We start from the raw sequence: 20,447 nt of genomic DNA, 5'->3' as shown, positions 1-20,447 counted from the left end.
TTGTGATTTTGAAACCACCCATGGAAGCCTGGGAGCTTGTGTCTCTGATTTGCCACCAAGAGACAGGATAAGGACACATAAAAAAACCCAAACAAGTGAACTCCTAGAAGCATCCTTTTAAGAAGACTGCATGAATTTTGTAGTTAGTGATGCTGTTTCCTTTCAAGCTGAAGACATTAATTCTCCATTGGGATGGGGAAAAGGCAGTCACTTATGCAGAAGGATTGGTTGACTGATTTGAAAAGGTCTTCACATGAGCAATGCTTTTTATGTTTCTCATGGAGGCTGCTTTACTGAAATAGAAAGTTCTGTGGTTTGGGCTGTGTATTTACAAACTTTGAAATGCTAATGCCTGGTGCAGTTGCATCAAACATATCTTTCCAAGGAGCCTGGTGCAGACCTTGGCTTACTGTGACCAAACAAGTCTAGACAGTGTCCTTCTTGCACCATGAGTAGTCAGTGGATCATCACAAATGGCCTTACATTCCACTTTTATTGACATCAGCAAATAATGTGGTTTGAGGGAGATTCCCAGAAATCTGTGTTTCTTTAGTGTTTCAGTGAGGATGGTAAAGCTGAACAGGCCAGGATGTTGAGTGTTTAAACAAGTTTGCTTCAGAACAAAAGAGACTATAACATTAAGTCTGGCAAATGATTCTTTCCCAACCCAGATTACAAGAAATTAGAGCAGAAGCGGGGACTGCAGTCATGCCTAGGGAAACAAAGTGTAGCAAGAAAAAAAAGAGGCTTATTCATATTTATGTTACTTTTTTTCAGTGCCAGAGTACCTTGCATTTGGGCATGCAGTGCTCTAGGCCTGTTCTATTTGTCTGCCATGTCCAAGAACCCAGCTGCTTGAGGATAAGCTATCTTAAACTGACTGACTGCCAAAGAGCTGAGAGCAGTGTGTGTGTCCCTAATCCTCAGGCCTAGATCCTGTCTGTGGTGTAAACAGATGTGTTAGGAGCTGGAGAGCGTCCTGAAAAAGCCACTTTTGTAATGAACTGTAATGCCACTTTCGAACTCTTTCATCAAGAGTATTAAACAGCAGACATACTTTAAGGCCTTCTCAAAAGGGGCACAGGCATTTAGTCTGTACTCCTGCATGCTTAGACAATATTGCTGTGTGCTCACAGGACTAATTCCTTTTCTGTTTGCTTGTTCAAGCTGCTGGCAATGCTGTTAAAGAAGAAACGGTCCCTGCTGAACAGCCACATACTCCACCTGACCTTTTCCTTGGTGGGAACTGTTGACAGCGGCCATGAGACATCCATTATCCCAAATTCTGCTGCCTTCCAGGACCTGCTATGTGATTTTGAAGTATGTAGAGCTGCACAGAAGAGTGATTATTATGCTGGATAGTGATTAAGTCAGATGCTGATAGTGTACCTTAAATATTCAACTGTAGCAAATTAGGCTGTTATCCTGAGAATGTCCTGTTTCTTATATAGTACAGTAAAGCAGCTGAGCAGCAAGATTATTGGTAAGTTTTCCCACTGAAATGGCTTGAATCACTGCACAAACAATGGATGGGTGCTACAAATGTTTCTGCTTTTTGTTGTTTTAGAAGACAACATTCTGTAGTTTTTTGTTCCTCAATTTCTTTTCACCTGTGTGTTCTACTGCAGTACATATATCAGGGCATGAAAAGTGCCCTGAAAATAAAAGTAGGAGGTAAACTTTCAACATAGCACATGGGAATCACTTTATCATACATCTCCTGCAAGGTTATTAGTACGGGAGTCAAAATTTTGTTTGCATGACTTATGAAATACTTAAATATTGTGTTAAAGTAAGGAAAGTAACAAATTTCAGAGGGAAATGCTAATGCAGTAGAGACTGATAAAAGATTCCCAGAACTTACCCTTTGATGTGTGCTCCTTTGGCATTATCTGTACCTGACATAGACTGACTAAAAGAATTCTGACTCATATACATTAAAGTAAGTAAAAACCCTGCTACCACTGCTAAGCCAGCTATAAGTTGCTGACTTAATATTGCAAGTCAGTTTTGCACAAATGACTTAACAGACTTAACCATTTCCTTTTTTAGATGTCTATTTGATTATTTCAAAGCATTCCTGGAAACCTTATTTAGGAAGAAAGTCTGAGATTTTGGCTATTTTTTCAGTTTTTTGATTGTTGTTTTAATTACTTTATTCAGAAATCAGTGACCCAAAATTCCACTTAATTTAGATAAATTATATGTTCTTACTCATGCAGAAAAGAGAAATAAAAGTTTTGTTCTCATCATTTAAAATTATAATATCAGAAGAAAAGCAAAAGCTAGAAAGCTTTTCATTTAAGCCACTTGTATACACCAGAGAACAAGTATTAATTATGCTTTGTTCAATAGCAAATTAGTTTTAAGATTTGCAGCTGTAACTGTGAGCTTTCTGATTTTTTTGTCTTCTATTACTTCTATTGATTGAACAATTGATATTTTGGGGGTTTTAGTAGAGAATCTAAATAATTTAAGTGCAGGTGGTGCTAGATAAAAAATAAAAGCAGGGAAGACCTTGAATTTAATCTTGGTGGAAGGTTGTAAGCTAATTTTATGAAGACATAAACCTTCACCTAAACAAAATAAATTTAACACAGCCTTGTAAACCCCAATAACTCCTTTGGAGTCATTACACTGTCTGTTTAAAGTTGGTGCAAAAAGACAAGAATGTGTGACCTTTTGTCTAGATCCCTTTATAAGTTTTCAGCATGGTACTCTTACAGAGAATATTTTTGGAACCAATGTGTGGTTCTTCATGCCGAGGTAAACAGTCATATATATGAATGATTGTAGTATCTTCTTAACTTTTGATTTATTAATGCTTGTTTTTAACCCACAAGTCGACTTGTGTACAAAAAGTACTGATTTTTCTTATTTCAGGTCTGGCTTCATGCACCCTATGAGCTTCATCTGTCATTATTTGAGCACTTCATTGAACTCCTCACTGAGTCAAGGTACAAACTGATTCAAGCCTAGTAATAGGATTTACCGGATTAGGTGATAATTAGAGGATACTGCAATTCTAAATGGCTGTCTCATTTCTTTTCTTCTTCTAGTGAAGCAGCAAAGAATGCCAAGTTAATGAGGGAATTCCAGCTCATCCCAAGACTGCTGTTGACTCTTCGAGACATGTCCCTGTCTCAGCCTACTATTGCTGCGATTAGCAATGTGCTGAGCTTTCTACTTCAGGGCTTCCCCAGCAGCTATGACCTACTCAGGTAGCCCACCCCTGGATAATTTTGTCTTTCTGGGTTCTGTTATCTTAGTCAAAAGTACTTCATGGTCATACTGCTGAGGAGTGTGTGATATGGAATGCTCATGGACTGATTGTTTTTTGCCTCTATGAACTAGATTGAACTAGACATTAGCAATATGTTGAAGCCTTGATTTACATAAGTTTTTCAGTTTGTATCTGACCAAGCATAGTTGAATGGTCAAACTAGTTTAATGTTCTACCAGGGAAAAGTAAAGGTGCTGAGCAGCCCCTTTTGTTCTTGTAAAGCACTAAGCATTCCTACTGAATATCACTGAATATTATTTGACACAGGCTAAAAAGATATTTCTGGTTAAAATGCAGTTTTGATTACTATCTTGAATACAAGGTTTAGTTCCAGATTTTTTCTTAATCATCACTGTATAAAAAGGTATTTAAGGCTGTCAGATATAGTACTACTAATTCTGACTGATGAAAATTACACTATTTACTGCAATTCATATGTACAGGAGTATTTTAAATGCTTTAAGAATAGTTTAACTCCTTGATAACTTGATTTTTTCATCTCTCTTTGCATATGCATGGTCATGTTTTCAGCTCCTTACTTTTAAGTACAATTAAAGGTATCAGAAGCTTCAACCTGAGCATCTTACCTGTCTTTGTTTTAACTATACAGGACAAAAAATTATTCAAGAATAAAACTACTGATTTTATGCTTAATTGGTTTCAGACTAGATTGTAAACCAGTGTTCACTGTTCTCCTTCCCAGAAACAAAGAATGAAAAATGTTGCATAACTTGGGAAAAGTTGCACTAGCTAGGAGCCATTTCAGGTTAATTGCAGAGTAAAGAGGTATATTGCATCTCTTTTCTTGGAGCGGTACATCAACGTCTTGTAATGGAAAACCATTACCCTGTGTCACATAACCTCAAGCTATAGGCATAGATGTTCTTCCAGAGTTGAGTAACCACTGTTTTGATGTAATAATTGTTCAGCTGTAAGGTGTTGAGAATAATGTTTTGTTCTCTTTTAACTTGAGGTGTTCCTTTTACTAGGATTCAATGGTATCTCCCAGTTCAGTTTACTGAATCATAGCATTTTCAGGGTCCCTTACCTGCAGACTTGTCTGCAAGTATTCTATTAATTACTACAAATTAATTTGTGATTTGGCTGGTAACTTTAAATGACAACCATTTTCAACAATCTTCAGATGTGAGAAAGCTGACATTTTTGGGTATCTCCCTGTCTCTGGTGTCATGGTTTTACATTTAAGGTGAATTAGTGATAGGTGAGAGTGCGTCTGTCATGTCAATGAGTGATGTTTTTTCTGTATACATCAAGGTTTGGACAGTTCATCTCTTCCACTTTACCTACATTTGCAGTCTGTGAGAAGTTTGTGGTCATGGAAATAAACAATGAAGAAAAGCTAGATAGTGGTAAGTGTTGACAGTACTTAGAAGCAGTAGAATAAAATACATTGTGGTTTCTTCTGTGCTTGAATACAAAAATATGTAGAAATAGTGTCACTAGCAATGTTGTAATACTGTTATAACCTGGCTGCCAGTTAGTGGGGTTTTAGTTTTCAGTATTGAGTACAAAGCAGAGCAAACCACTTTTTTTATTGTTTCCTTCATTTATCACTGTATGGTTTTGTTCTCTTTCCTCCACTTGCTCCTTCCAATCAGCTGTGCATCTCTGCTTCTTTGTGGGAAAAGAAGGGAAAAAAAAAACCCAAACAACTGGTTGCTAGGTGCATCAGCCCTCCAGGTGTGAAAGAAGTGAAAGAATTAGCTAAGACAGCCTACTAACTTTCTTTAGGCAAAAAAATAAATGTTACCATCCTTCAATAATTCTTACATTGAACTGGTTTGAGACCATTTTTACCCTTATATACCTTGTGCAATTGCATTTTCAATCAGTCTCCCTGAACAGAAATGTTTTATTCCCAGTAGATGTCAGCTAAATAAATAGAAGGATTCTCCAAAGAACCTCTGTTTCTACGTCTCTTGGGAATATACTGGTGCAGAGGGACAAGTGAAAGATGTTTCTTTATTTACAGTTAGTTATATTGGTCTGGTGTCACAAAAAACATGGTTTGGGCAGTCTGCACATTCTGGAGAGGGGCTTTTCACGAGGGCATGTAATGATAGGATGAGGGAGAATGGCTTCAAACTGAAAGAGAGTTGTTTAAGATTGGATATACAGAAGAAATGCCTTACTGTGATGAGGGGGTGGTGAAGCATTGGAACAGGTTGCTCAGAAGAGGTGTGGGTGCCATCCCTGGATGTGTTCAAGGCCAGTTTGGATGATGCTGTGAGCAAACACAGGAAGTCCAGTGGACGTGTCCCCTGTCCATGGCAGGGGGGTCGGAACCTCTCTGATCTTTAAGGTTCCTTCCAACCCAAACCATTCCACGGTCTGGTGGGATTCATTATCTTCCTGTGCCTCACTTGTTTCTTTGAATAGTTTTGGTTTTGTGGCAAAGATTATTAAATTTGAGCTTTTTAGTGAAAAAGAGTATTGGGTATTGTAGGGAGATCCAGATTGGTGTTCCCACTACAGGTCATGAGTTTCGTTTGGGTTTTTTTCCTCCGCGCTAAGAGCAGCCCAAGCTGTTTTTTGCCTACACAGGGGACTGAAGAACCTTGGGGAGAAATTCAGGGTGTGGCAGAAATGAAAAGAGAAGCTTTTGAGGCAAATGGTATGATATTTTTAGGTTACTGGAGTTCACTACTTCTGTTGGATTTATGCCACAGAGGATCCTTTGTGTCTGTATCTTGTGCAGAAATTTTCTTGTGTCTGTACCTTGGTCCAGAAATTTTCCATTTATCTGTCTGTCTTCATTTTTGCATATAATGCCTCAAGCTGGGCTGCCTTTTGTTTGTTTTTTTTTTTTTTTTTTTTTTTTCAATAACATAAAAGCAGGGTCTTCCTTTGACAGCATAAGCTACAGCAAGAGGGATTTGCAAAATAGCTGTAAAATTAGTCCTGAGCTGCATAGATTGCTTTGGTTGCAGTAAATGTATTTTTCAACTGATGATATGCTTGGGGATGTGTTGAAGAAAAGGAGACTAATTTTTCTCTCTATTTCTTAGATTTGGAGGGATTTGGGAAGTATCAGAGTCAATTCCTTACAATTTCCACATTCCCCCCAACCACTCTGCTTTCAAAATGCAAAATGTTTATTTAATTACATGTTTTGCAGTTTTGAGAGAAGGAGAGATGGGAGGGAAGGGTGACAGATAGTAACCACCTCAGTTCAGTTTACTGTCTGAGAAGCTATGGTTCTCTTTTACCTGTTCTTCAAGCTCCCAAAGTCTGTAGGACAGTGATAAGGAGGCACCAGACATTTCTCAGCACTGTATTACAGGATGCTTGTACTTTAGCACAGCTTCCTTGGAGCCTGATTGGCGGGTCAGTTTGTATTTGCTTATGTATGGAATTTATGAATAGCCTTTGAAATGCCCAAGTTCCAAAATCCTAATTTTGCCTTTTTTTGTTTGGTTTTATTCAATATTTAGGAACAGAGGATGATTTTGGAGGACTTGTTTCAGCTAATCTTATTCTACTGCGGAACAGGCTTTTAGATATCCTTCTGAAACTTCTATATACATCTAAAGAAAAGACAACTGTTAATTTGCAGTAAGTACAAAAAAATCATTGAGGCAGAGAAAGGATATCACATTTTATTTCAAGGGGAAGAATTATACAGCCTCCCTTCGAATCACTAGTTGAATTGCATTGTTTTATAGGAAATGTTGAATGATTTATGCAGATGTCGCTGAATTACTCTGAGATATGTTAGTAGAAGTTGGAAGCTTTATTAATTTTGTTGTTTTCTCTCAATTTCATGTGTGGCTATAGAAAAATAAAACTGTCAAAGAGAAAACTTTTCATTTTAGAGAAGTGGGATAGTCAATTTCTCCTTTGGTTGAGATTCAGAGGCTTCAGTACAGTGTTATCATTACAATCATTGACCCTAGAATGACCCTTAAAATTACAAAAAACACTTTCAAATGTTCCCAAGTAACTCCTCCTGTAATGAAAACAAAGAAAGAAACAAACTTCCTTCATTTTTTAATACCTGTTCATTAAGAAGACGTGTGAAAACTTCTTGTTCAACAAGATGATTTCAGTTCAGAATTCTGTATTTGTTATCAAAAGCAGCAATTGGAGAAATCTCATGCAATGGAATTAGTCCCAGGAACTGTATTTAGTCCTTCCTTTCTTCTAAACAAACACACATTACCTGTTTCATATAAGGAGTTGGTAAGTGATATTACTTGTTTGTAGCAGACTTAACTACGAATTTGCTCCTGAGGTTTGCCCTGCAGTGGAGGACATTGATTTTTGCTGTCTAGTTGGAAACTAAATTCTGTAAAATGTGACTTGTTTTTTCCATTCGCTTAGGGCTTGTGAAGAGCTGGTCAAGACACTGGGTTTCGATTGGATTATGATGTTTATGGAAGAACATCTTCATTCCACCACAGTCACAGCAGCCATGCGAATTCTCGTGGTCCTGTTGAGTAATCAGTCCATCCTTATGAAGTTTAAGGAGGGTCTCAGTGGCGGAGGCTGGCTGGATCAGACGGATTCTGTCCTGACCAATAAGATTGGTACTGTGTTAGGTAGGCACTCAGGGATTGCTGGGAGCACCTGTGCTGGGGTTTTGAGCTGTGGGTTATTGTGGGGGTGCTGGCTAGCTGAGGCCTTTCTGTTACTCCTGTCTGTGCTGCCATCAGATGCTTCTGCACTTCATCCTTCTTACAAGCAAGTTTTAAGATTTCCTAGGCAAAAGGGAGTGGTTTTACAAAGCTGCCCTTAGCTGACATGACATAGATGTCATTGTAGTTCATTTTGGTGCATATGTAGCTAATTGTTTTTTTTTCTCTTAACATCAGGGTAAGGTTAAGTGTGTCCCAGGGGCAGACATGGCTGAGCTACATGCTAAGGAAGCATAGAGCAGCACTTAATGCACACACTGATAAAAGATTCAGTAAAATTTGTTTGCTTGTTTACTTTAAATAGTTAATTGCACAGTGTTATATCTGAGCTGCTTTGACTAGTGAGTGCTGTGTCCATCAGATTTACCAGTTTGAATTTTTGCTGTCTTGAAAATTTCTGTGTTCACAGTATCATCTCAGCATTCCTTTTCCTTTCCCTCTCCTGCATTTCTTGTGTACACAAGCACACTTTCTATTAAAGGTTTTTTTTTCAGGTTCTTAAATCCTCAGTTAGACAGGTTATCAGACCTCTCAGTTACCCCTTGTGATCTAGAACTGTGTATAAGACTTTAGTGCTACAGGACCCATTTTGAGCATCTCTGAGCTGTCTGAAATGTATCTCCAAATGTTTGAAATAACATGTCAGTTCTTTATAGAGAGGTGTAGTGGCAATTTCTCACCAACCTGTTTTTTTTCCCAGTCAAAATAAAATAGTGCTTTTCAGATGAATGTCTCTTCAGGCTCTGGTTCAAACTCATTGATATTAAATTAGGGTCTTTCATAAGCCTCAGTAGCCTTTAGATCAGAGCAGTATCAATAGTACTTTGTTACTGTAAATAGCTGTTCAAGGAGGCACCTGTGTTGCAGCAGTACGTGATTTGTTACTGTACTAAAAGTTTTTCTGAATTGGTTTACCTATAAAGAAGTAATTGAAGTATTGTTGAAGTGATCTTCCTTCAGGAAGAGAGATCTTCCTAAAATAAAAATACAAAAATATTAAAAAAAGTATTTATTTCTGCTTTGTATCTTTGATAGATTTCAAATATAGTATCTTGTTATTTTTGTTTAAAGAAAACTCTCTTTTTACTGTTTTCCACAATATCCCTGAGGATATTCAGCTACGAGCATAGGATGGTTCTTTGCATTGCCATGAACTAGTAGGATTAAGGAAAATGGTTTTTCAGAAGCTTTAAAACACATGCAAATATTTTATTGTTAAAATAAAAAGCTTCTGTTGTTTGGCTCATTCTGATTAAGGTTCTGTATTTTATTAAAGAAACAATTTTGCACATGCATTTCCCTTGCCTGATTGTGCTTTAAAAACTTGAAAACCGTTGGCATTTTAGGGAATAGACCCATTCTTTATTTAGTATGTACTTTAAGTATTCAATAGCATAAACATTTTCTTCAGTCACAAAATCTTTTTAAGTAAGATTTTGATTTACAATTACATTTGAAACCATTTTTCAAGTTTCCCTATTTTTCCTATTATACTATCACTTTAATTGAATCCAAGCTAGACTGTAGTGAAAAAGATATTTTTAAATTTGAGTCTCATAACCTGATAGTGACAGATTATCTAATTTTTGTATGCTGCATTTTTTAAGAAATCGTAACATACTGACTCCAAGATTTCTCATTAAACAGTATGATGAATTTTTATTGAAGATTACTGATGGAATTTCTGCAACTGTGTACCACAGATTTCATTAGTCTGATTTCTGATAGATTTCTGTTTAAAAAGTCAGTTTCTGGTGGAAAGTATATCTGTATTTGAGCCTCAGAAAAACCACCTGACCGCTGGCAGTATCAGACCTACAGCTCAGTACTGATGTGAAAACTGAACTGTCTTCCTGCCTCTTTCCTTGCTTGAAGGGCTTCTGCCACCCAGGTGTATTATTTATGATTTTTTTTCTTTAAGTAGGAACTTGAAATACGTAGATAGAAGCATGGTCACAAAAGGTGGTTCTAGCAGAACTTAAATAAAATAAGACTGTTTAATGCTTAATACCAGCTGATTAATCATTAACAAAATATCTGAAATAAGATGCCTTTAAGACTTCTCTGGACACAAATTAGCTGCCCATTGACTTAAATGGACCATGGGTTGCTGCTTCATTATTTAAATCTGTAACAGGTGATATTTCACTCTCAGCCAGCAAAATACCTATTTTCAGAAACCTGTGTGTTTAAAAGTCAGAAATTATGGTCACAACCAGAAAATGGATGTGTATGTTTGTTTAAGCAGTTAGATTATGCACTCTGTATGGAACAGTGTCATCTATGTGGTACTGGAAAGCAGTGATTTCCTTTATTTTTTAATTGTTTATAAAAAAAAGAGACAACTGAAGCAGAATGGTATCGTGTGATAGTCTGTATGTGCACGTCTGTTTTGTACAGCATTAGTTTCTGAGGAGGTACCCTTTTCATTTCACCAGGTGAACAAGAAGGGTCCTCACAGGTAATTCCCTCTTAATGTTGTTGGCTTTGTGTCTTGTTTTCTCTCATAGGGTTCAATGTCGGCCGGAGTGCTGGTGGCAGATCGACAGTGCGGGAGATTAACCGGGATGCTTGTCACTTCCCAGGCTTCCCTGTTCTGCAGTCCCTTCTCCCAAAGCATACTAATGTGCCTGCACTCTATTTTCTCCTCATGGCTCTTTTCCTGCAGCAGCCAGTCACTGAACTGCCTGAAAACCTGCAGGTCAGTGCACCTGTCATCAGCAGCCAGTATAATCAGGGTGCCAAGGTAGGGATTATCCAGTACGATGTGAATGCAATTCTGTCTGTCATGAAAGAAAATAATGAATTAACCAGGCCCTTTCCTTCTCTGCATCTGTCTCACAGTCATGATGTGGTGTTTAGTGCTGAGCCCTTTGGGTTGGTAGTATGTAGAAGCCAGCCTGCTATGGCTTAGCAGTCACTGGTGTCACTCTAGTCCATTTTGGGGTCAAAGAAGAAGTAGATCCCTGGTTCAAGCTGGCATGCAGTGGGCATTGAAGGGAACATAATCTTTTGCTTGCTTTCTTTGGTTGTGAGGTGGGTTTTTGTGGTTTTTCATTTAAGGAGTGGGCAGTTGTTGTAAAGAGAGTTCATGGGTTACAGGCAAAACAAGGTTGCTTTTATTTCAGAAAGTCTCTGTGGTTTTATAGGCAGACAACTCAGTTGTTGCTGAAAAATGATGGTTGTACTTAATACTGAACAGGTTATTTGGGGATTTTTTGAAGTAAATGAATAGATATTATATGACCTATAACAGTCCTAGGAAACCCCAGGGTAGGTGCTTTATGAAGAAAAGCCACACACACTCCAGATAGACAGGGTGCCTATTTAGAATGGGTGCAGTGCTGACATTATTTATCAGTGAGATCTGGAAAGTAAAATTTTCAAACCAGAAGGTGCCTGCCTTCTTTCTCAAGAGGAATACTTGACAGCATATTCAGGACTCTGTTACCATGAAGTAGAGGCATGAAACTCACTCCTGTGCCTACTGAAGCATTGAAGTATGACAGTGTTAAACTGAAACTAAATTCAACTACTTAGTAGCTCTCTTAATGCTAGAGGTGGACAATTGGTCCCTTTTTATTTTTAATTGATTTAATTATTTAGACTGGCTGGAAAATACAACTTGATTTGTGTTGTTCTTTTTTTTTTTTTTTTTCTGTGGGATACCATGTGACCATGTGGGTTTTACTGCTAGATGTGAGTCAATTAAGATGATTGTGTGGCACATGTGCTGACAATTCTTTTGTTTCAAAACAATTACATACTTTATGAGACGTGAGAAGAAAGTAAGAAGATGAGAGTTGCAGTTTCATTAGCTCATGGTTAAAAGAAACTTTCTTCAGTGACATGTGACCTTCAAATGACATTTGGTGATAAAGTTTGGAGAATGTAAAACAACTAATTTTTTATCTACTGCAAAATGAGTATATTATAATAAATGGCAATATACAATTGCACAGGAGAAAGGGATTATTTCATGTCTTCTCTTTGGCCTCTTGCAGTTTGATTTAGATTCCATTTGGACATTCATATTTGGAGTTCCTGCCTCCTGTGGCACTGTTACCTCCTCAATTCACAGTGTTTGCACAGAAGCGGCCTTCTTGTTACTGGGAATGCTGAGGAGCATGCTGAATTCTGTAAGCATCAGAAATTTTGCTTGTATTTCAGAACAACCATGTTGTTCAAGTTTTCCATGTAGTTAAAAGCCAAATTAGAAAGGTCGAGGTTTTATTAGTATCATGACAAAATTGGCAGTCAGTTAGTCTCATAATACTTGGGTGGAAAGCAAAGCCAGGGACCTCATAAAACGGGAAAGCTGGACAGGACAGAATGCACATCCAACCAATATGATTAATGCAATGTTCTCCCCTTTATTAGTGAGAAGGTGGCAGTTTTTATACACTTCCATATAGTTTACAGTTTACAAAGGCACTCTGACTGGCAAGCTAACATTGTTTACCTTTGCCTTAAGGTGGTCAGGCTTTTCACACTGCAGCTCTACTCTAATTCACACTCAAATAGCTCGTTACTTTGTAGTTACCTTAACATAATTTCTAACTGCGCCACAACTGAATTCCTAGTGCATCAAAGGCTTCTAGGCCCCATCAAGGCTGCTTATCAGGGGCCTAGTCTGAGTGGGTAGCTCAATTCTCACTCCAGACATAAATCATGCCCTCTCTCGCTCAGAAATTCTGTAACAGGAAAGTGTAATTTTCTTGGGGTTTTTCTATGTTATTTTTCCCCCAGTATCTGTAGAAATATTAGTAGCCACAAAGTTATCACTGCTTTTCCACAAAAAGGCTGGGGTTTCTGTTTAGCTGCAGTTAAAACAAAACAAGAAAGCAGAAGGATAGAATATCCTTGGCAGAGATAATTCAATTTCTTATCCCGATTAACATCATGGGAGAGTGTTTGAGACTCTGTATCCCATCTTCTCAGAGCAATGCGAGTTGCAAATTTCATTCATGAACCTTCTCCATGCAGACAAGTCCCTGACTATGAATAGCCACATGCCAGAGGAAATTAATTTACTGCCAGAGAAGTGTGTCATCTTCTCATCTTTGAATCTAATGTCAAGAGTAGGGAAAGTTGGTTTCTCAGTGGGAAAATTATGTATTTCCTTGAAGCCAGAACGTGTTATCTGCTGAAAATTGCCTCCTGAAGTGCTTGAAAAGCAGCACCTGTTTGGTTGTCACCTGTTGGATCATCATGTGTATGTGATATGCTCTACTGTTTGCATGTTTCTTCCAAGGTAACATGTCCAGAAGCATCTTCTGGACAAGCGTACCTGTTGCAGTCCCCACTCCTGTTGTCACATGTTCTGTCTCTCTGCTGGTGACCGATCATTGTATTTGGTCCTCACCTATTTGGATGCACTTCAGACATGCTTAGAAACAGATGCTATGTCTTGTGTGCTGTCACCAGGCGTGTTCAACTGTGCCATCACATTTTGGGTTGGTTTCAGTCTGGTCATGTTTGCCAATATTTCTGAGTCATTACATGATAGGGCACACATTTTAGCTTACAGTCAATGATGTGCTATAAAATGCAGTTGGTCTCCTATTTGAGGGGTGCTTGAAAGCGTGCTCTTCCTTTCTGAAATAAGTGTTCAGTTGGTGCTGTCTGTGCTAATCTGGTGTTTGTTTCTCAACCCAGCCCTGGCAGTCAGAGGAAGAAGGCTCTTGGCTTCGGGAATACCCAGTCACCCTGATGCAGTTCTTTCGGTATTTATATCACAATGTACCAGACCTCATTTCCTTGTGGATGAGTCCAGAGTTCCTGTGTGCGCTGGCAGCAACAGTGTTTCCTTTCAACATCCGACCATACTCTGAGATGGTAGGAAATCCAGCTGCTTGCTTGTTCAATTTTTCACATGAGTGTTACTTTTGAGGATTTACCAATTACCAGTCATACCAAGAGGTCATCATCAGGACTGCACAAGAGGCCATCATCCAGGAGCTGGATGTTTTGTACTTGGATTGTGGAACTGAGAGAAGAGTATGTTAAACTGCAGGGCAGTTGTTGTGCAGGGACATCAGAAGCAGCATTTTAGGGGCAATAGGCAGTTTGCTTGTTTTTGAGTGGACATTATTTTCAATTGTATGACAAATGATAGCTCAAGTTACACAAACAAAAGAGCCTGTCAGCCCTCTGCTATGGAGGATGTGATGAAACCTAAAACCTCTTTTTCCTCACGCTTCCCATTCATATTCGTATTTCTGTTTTTGTGGCTTAACCACAAAACAGTGTTCTTGTATTTCCTGAAGCTACTGAGGTCAAGCCAAGAGAGGATGTGAATTCAACTTTGCTTGCATTGCTGGCTGTAGTTTTCTTTCTTTCTAGTGTCATTTGCAAATGATACTATTTCTAGAGTATGAATAGAAAGCAAAAACCAGATATAGTTAGCCAACATCTAAAAGTAATTTTATTGAGAACATGGAAGGATAATTACTCTAGAGATTGCCAAATGCTAGAACTATGGACAGTATGATAAAAAACTTCAGGAAATAATAACTTGTGGTGTGCTATTGTTTTGTTGTCAGTAGAAGTGGGAGACCAATTTTTAACAGTGCCTGCTGGCGAGTCTCTCATAAAGACGTGGGGTTTTTTGCTATTTTGTTAAACTTGCATTTAAAGTAGATTTTAGGAGTTTGCTCTCAAAAAAATGTTCCATTTACAAACGGGTAATGCTGATTTGGCATTCACTTGTACAGGGTTTTTAGAGGAGCCTTGTGTCTCTAAGCAGGCTTTAACTACTAGAACCTATGAAATTCTGTGTAGCTGCCTGGCAACTTGAGCTCTTTACTGTTTCAGGGTGCTCCTTACTCCAAATTGGTTTACTCCTCCAGTGTTTCTGTTTGCCCAGATGTGTAGCACTAGTCAGTTAGCTGAATCACAGCCAGATTTCTGCAACAAAACATTAGTCTAAATTCAGGCTTGAGAAAAGATTCTTAACTTTTTAAAGGTCTTTCAGCTTTTCTGAGATTGCTGTTGAAATAGAAAGAATATGTATTTGGGTTTCTCTTAATTTCTTGAAAACACTCTCCTGCTAAAGCAGACCAAATGCTCAAAACATTTGGTTACTTGACATGTAAGCTGGCAATGCAAGAAGCCTGTTGAGGGAAATCATATTGTCTTCTCTTTACTTTAATGAAGGGAGTTGCATAGAAAGAATCAGTCTTCTGGATTTGACAGCTTTCATTACTGTTTGTGCTTTTGTTACAGTCCTCTTTAAAGAGCTAGCCTTTCAAGCTTTTTGTTCATCAGAAATGGGAAAGCTGTGGAGACCCTTTTTTTTTTCTTCTTCTTTTAGAGATTTTTGGGAAACCGGCTTACCCATAACTGCACTCTGATGAAGGTATTGTATTAAAAGAAAAAAGAAAAAGGCTCAGTTCCTTTTTTGTTTTATGTTATGTAAGCTTGATGGCCTTTTTTAGTTGGCTTCTGTCTTGATTTTATTTTAACTGCTTTAGTTAATAACTTTTTCAAAAAATGTCTTTTTCTTTTTCTTTTTTTTTTTTTTTTCAATTACAACACTTATTTTTGCCAAGTATCTAGAAATCACCCAATTCTGTTGGTCAGGGAGCATGAAACGTAACTCATGCCAGATCATCATTTGCCTTGGGAATCCAAAACTGGATGTTTTCATACTGGGGAACTGATTCTGAATCATAATTTTCTAAAAGGCTTCTTAAGAAGCAAAATGTGAAGTGAAATACCATTAGAAAGACAAGCAAATAATAGAGAAGTGAATAAACTGCCATTAAGTCTGATCTCTACAGTTTTAACACACTGGTTTTTACAGGTCACTGATCTCGATGATGAGGCTGGGTCCCCAGCTGAAGAGTTTAAAGCCTTTGCAGCTGATTCTGGCATGAACAGAAGCCAGTCAGAATACTGCAACGTGGGCACCAAGACCTACCTGACCAACCACCCTGCCAAGAAGTTCGTGTTTGACTTCATGCGTGTGATGATCATTGATAACCTGTGTCTCACACCAGCCAGCAAACAGACTCCACTGGTAGACCTTCTGCTAGAGGTAGAGTTTCTTTGTGGTTTGTTATGATTTTGTTGTTTGAGCTTAGTTGTGACACCTTATTTTCCTAAAATGTTTTTTGTTCTATTACATTACAAAGTTAGGCTAATGATGACCTGACATTCAGTGGAATCGTTATGAAATAAGAGTGGAAAAAAAAAGAAACACTAATGTTTCATAAAGAGTAGCTTGTTTACCTTTCCTTAATGGCTTGGAAAACCAGCATAAGAAGCTTTCCTCAAGTTTTATTTTATGGAGTATGATTCAATGGTTAAACACTTTTCCAACTGTGACATCTGTATTGACTTTGTTGAAAATATAAAACCCCTGCAGAAATTCGGGTTTCTGTTTTGTTTGTGTTAGATAAAAAGACATTGTGTCATAGATGGTGTCAGTTAGATAAAAAGACGTATGAGGCCATATACTATAAAACCTCACAAAATAACTGTGTTATTTTGCTGTAAATCAATTTCTGAAGTTCATGACACTTGAAGAAAGCATTGTCCTACTGATGGTGAGGCAAGGAGGTGAGGAGTTCAGTTACTATTTAACAGCCTACACTTTTAGCAGTACATTTTGAAATGTTCACATCACTTCTCATTCACCTTGATCTACCTGTTAGTTACCTCATCTTATGTGTTCCTGAGTCTCCCTGATTTTTTCTGAAAGCTGCAGAAATTTTGGGCCATGCTTGTATATTTCCTAACACCTCTTCGCTGTCACAAAGCAAAAACAAAATGTCAGAACATGTTACTTATCCACAGACACTGGGAGGCATATTTGAGATCATGTTCAAGTGGCTGCAGTTCTTCTTCACAGCTCTTCTAACTTGTTATCACTTGTCAGCTTTATTCACCCATTAACATAAATAGGATTGGGTAGGTACACACTGCTAAACTTACTGTTACTTCTCTTTCTGCAAAAAACCATTATATCTGTCCCATTTGCTCCTTGTTTACTGAAGGAGGTGACTTGTGTCAACTAAGGAAATCACAGGTTGAACATACATTTATAATGGAGAGTTTCATGCATCTTTTCAAAATGTGCTCTTTTCCAGTACCTGTTATGGCAGAAGATAAATTTCCTGGATTTAAAAAAGGAATAATGCCTACTCCACAAGACTGCATGCAGCCAATGTCTACTTGATGTGCATGCTTAGATTTTTTGATCAAGCAAAAGCTTTTTACTTGAAGCAGAATGTTAAAAGAAAAAAACACTTCAGTTCATGGGAGCTGAGGGAAAAGGAAATAATATAGAACACACTCCCTCTCCCTATTTTTTGCTCATAGATATTCATTATCTTAAATTATTTTAATATCTTTTTTTAGGCTTCTCCTGAAAGATCAACACGAACTCAGCAGAAGGAGTTTCAGACGTATGTTTTGGATGGAGTGATGGACCACCTACTCGCAGCTGATGTTTTATTGGGTAATGTAGCAAAGTTTAATAATCAATCAATTGATTTGGACACTGTTTTGATTCTGTGACTTTTTTTTTTTTTTTTGTGTTGCTTGTTACAACTTGATCATCTTAATTTTTTCCCCTGCCCTTTCCTTTCCTTTGATGTGTAAATCGTGTTGATGTGCTTGCATGTTCCCTCCCTACCTTGATTGTGCCAAAGCTGTAAAATAGGTTATTCACAAAACTACATGGCTTAGGGCCCAGTCACATTTCATGGTGGCTTGCTGGACTTCCCGGGAGCTCTTGGGCTGCTCTACCTCCATCCCAGGTGTCATCAGGGGCTGTATGCATTTCTGTTCAAACTTCCTTGTAAGGCACCCCATTTCTTGCCACAGGAGTAATTTGTCTGCCTGTGGGTGCAGTGCATTCATAAAATAAATCCGGAATCATGTTTTTAAAATGCAGAATAGTTTTTTTAAAGTCCGGAGCCGTGATTGCTTATATTGAAGGGAAAGTCTTCTAGTACAGAAGCCATGAGGTTTTAGCTTTCATTGACTGAATCTCTTTCTCTTTTATGCAAGTCTAGAAAGCGTAAACTAATGTGAATGTATTTATGCAGGTGGGGTTATTCAATAAATGTAGAAAACTTTGGGGTTTTTATTGCCTAGGTGAAGATGCATCTCTGCCTATAACAAGTGGAGGAAGCTACCAAGTGCTGGTGAACAATGTGTTTTATTTTACACAGCGTGTGGTAGATAAGCTTTGGCAGGGCATGTTCAACAAAGAATCCAAGCTTCTTGTGGACTTCATAATCCAGCTCATTGCACAGGTAACAGGGCTGTTATACTAGCCTGCCTGAAAATTTTTGCAGATTATGTGGAAATGCATGGAGTGATGTCACTAAACAATCTGCTAGTGATACATGTTTGGGTCAGTGCAGAATTATGCTTTTCTTTCTCAGGCTCACTCTCTCTTTACTGAGCTTTCTTAGCACATCTTTCTGTGAAGAGCAATTGATCTTTCAGATCACATTATTTTTTAGAAATCCCCCCAGAATAAACAATAAAATATGCCTCACATGAATTTTGATAAGCTCCCTAAATTTACCTTGATATTTTTGGGAACCTTCATCACACGCTTTTATTGGAAATTGTTAGAAGATTTGCTGTTAGAAATCAGCAGCATCTTTATAGATGTTAAAATTCAAAGTGTTTAATTAATGGAATTGACACTTAAAGTAAAATGCCAATTTTGGAAAATGAACTTGGGTCAATTCAAGGAAAGATTGTGTGTCAGCAAAATGAGTTGCTGCTGCTTCTGATCATGTTTTTTTTTACTCCTGTCAGTCAAAAAGAAGATCTCAGGGACTCTCGCTGGATGCCATTTATCACTGCCTGAACAGAACCATCCTATATCAGTTCTCAAGAGCGCACAAAACTGTTCCTCAGCAAGTGGCTCTCCTTGATTCCCTAAGGGTCCTTACTGTGAACAGGAACTTAATTTTGGGACCTGGAAATCATGATCAGGAGTTCATCAGCTGCCTAGCTCACTGCTTGATTAATCTGCATGTGGGAAGGTAAATATCTCAGGCCAGTGAGTTGCAAGCAAGCTTAAGAAATTCATTTTGAGACAAAATTAGGTTTGAAGATCCTGGAACATTTTTACCTCCTTTCGCAGAGGTACTTTAAATATTGACAAATGTGTTTATCAACTATTTTGTAATTAACCTTTTATAAATCAAAATGTTTTAAAGATGAAAGGAAAAACTGGTGCTAGGTAATTAGTAGTCAGAGGATTCTATCACTGGATTTACTTTCTGTTGAATCATATAATACAAATTCAATATCTTGATATTTCTTCTGTATAGCATTGAATAAGGCCAAGTCATGCATTAAATCAGGTGTCTGTGACAAGTGCTGTAGACACCTACTTGCATTGCTGCAAATGCCAGCCTGGCATTTTCATTTGTTCTTTCCAAGAAGATCCACAGCTTGTGGGTCCAAAGTACTTAGTAACAGTCATCAAACCCCAGTGTTCTCCATTTCTGGCTCCTCTGTTTTGTGTTTCTTCAAATATCACCATCTTCTGCTAGTGACATAAGTATCCGTGGCACATCATCTCTTCATAAACCTTCAGTTCAGCTTGTGACTACAAATTGTCAGAACTCAAATGGACAGAAGTGAAGATGCTTTGTTGTAGTAGTGTATATTAATCTTTCTGAATCTGATACAAAGTCAACTGCTTTATCTTGGCTTGAGTTTTTGTGTCCTTTTATTCTGATGGTTGTTAATCCATTGTGTGTTTGTAGCAATGTTGATGGGTTTGGATTGGAAGCAGAAGCCAGGATGACAACTTGGCACATTATGATCCCCTCTGATATAGAACCAGATGGAGTCTACAATCAAGATGTCAGTGAAGGTAATCTGAGGTTGACAAAGCCACAGATGTCTCATATTGCCACTTCTATATTGTCATCACTAATCTTTTACCCCAGTGACTTGGGGCAGGATCTTGTGGTATATGTGTGTTACTCAGTTACCCTCTGGAGGGGTGTCGGGGCTGTGTGTGTATAAAAATATGTTAAAAATATATGAAAATACTCTTGGAAATACCAAGATAGATTGAGGATAAATTAATGTTTTGTTAAAATAGTAAGAGCTCTTCATTGATTTCTGGACATGCGCCAGAATTAGAAATACAGTTTTATATGCACTCTTTTAAATGCAATAGAAGTGTCTCATTTTAAGATAAGAAATATATGGTATAAATGATACAATTACTATTTTGTGGCATGCTTACAATCTTTCACTCAAAGGAAATTTATGAACTAGCTATGGAGGAAAGTATTCAGTGATTCTTAAATGTGTGTATTTAGTATTGACACAGGTACTTAGGCACACATATGTAAAAATCCTGAAGCATAATGTATTATAGAATTATATATATATTTATAGACACAGACTCCTATTAGGTTTTTTCAATCTCATTTTGTTAGTAGATGGGTGTAGGAGATGATTCACAACTAATCAGAGCCAGTGTTTCAAATTCACAGAGAGAAAACTGCCAA

At 37.8% G+C, this 20,447-nt stretch overlaps 1 protein-coding gene across 9 annotated transcripts in view; it reads left to right on the top strand.

Moving 5' to 3' along the window:
- The window catches only part of WDFY3 (WD repeat and FYVE domain containing 3), a 152,163-nt gene that overhangs the window by 104,322 nt on the left and 27,394 nt on the right, over positions 1 to 20,447 (top strand). For 4 of the 9 annotated variants that reach the window (XM_021541464.3, XM_021541463.2, XM_021541457.3 and 1 more), the window contains 15 exons: positions 1,168 to 1,320; positions 2,884 to 2,957; positions 3,060 to 3,221; positions 4,559 to 4,653; positions 6,739 to 6,859; positions 7,628 to 7,845; positions 10,452 to 10,687; positions 11,946 to 12,080; positions 13,600 to 13,779; positions 15,257 to 15,301; positions 15,749 to 15,982; positions 17,308 to 17,407; positions 18,049 to 18,209; positions 18,727 to 18,956; positions 19,689 to 19,798. In XM_021541464.3, the coding sequence (XP_021397139.2) occupies positions 1,168 to 1,320; positions 2,884 to 2,957; positions 3,060 to 3,221; positions 4,559 to 4,653; positions 6,739 to 6,859; positions 7,628 to 7,845; positions 10,452 to 10,687; positions 11,946 to 12,080; positions 13,600 to 13,779; positions 15,257 to 15,301; positions 15,749 to 15,982; positions 17,308 to 17,407; positions 18,049 to 18,209; positions 18,727 to 18,956; positions 19,689 to 19,798 (2,254 nt within the window). The remainder of the gene's footprint in view (positions 1 to 1,167; positions 1,321 to 2,883; positions 2,958 to 3,059; positions 3,222 to 4,558; positions 4,654 to 6,738; positions 6,860 to 7,627; positions 7,846 to 10,451; positions 10,688 to 11,945; positions 12,081 to 13,599; positions 13,780 to 15,256; positions 15,302 to 15,748; positions 15,983 to 17,307; positions 17,408 to 18,048; positions 18,210 to 18,726; positions 18,957 to 19,688; positions 19,799 to 20,447) is intronic. The other 5 variants (XM_077783021.1, XM_077783020.1, XM_021541465.2 and 2 more) reach the window with 2 other exon arrangements.

This window comes from Lonchura striata, chromosome 4 (assembly GCF_046129695.1).
Source record: "Lonchura striata isolate bLonStr1 chromosome 4, bLonStr1.mat, whole genome shotgun sequence".
Classification (NCBI taxonomy): domain Eukaryota; kingdom Metazoa; phylum Chordata; class Aves; order Passeriformes; family Estrildidae; genus Lonchura; species Lonchura striata.
The sequence above is the reverse complement of the archived record's forward strand: the minus strand, read 5'-3'. Positions and strand labels throughout refer to the sequence as shown.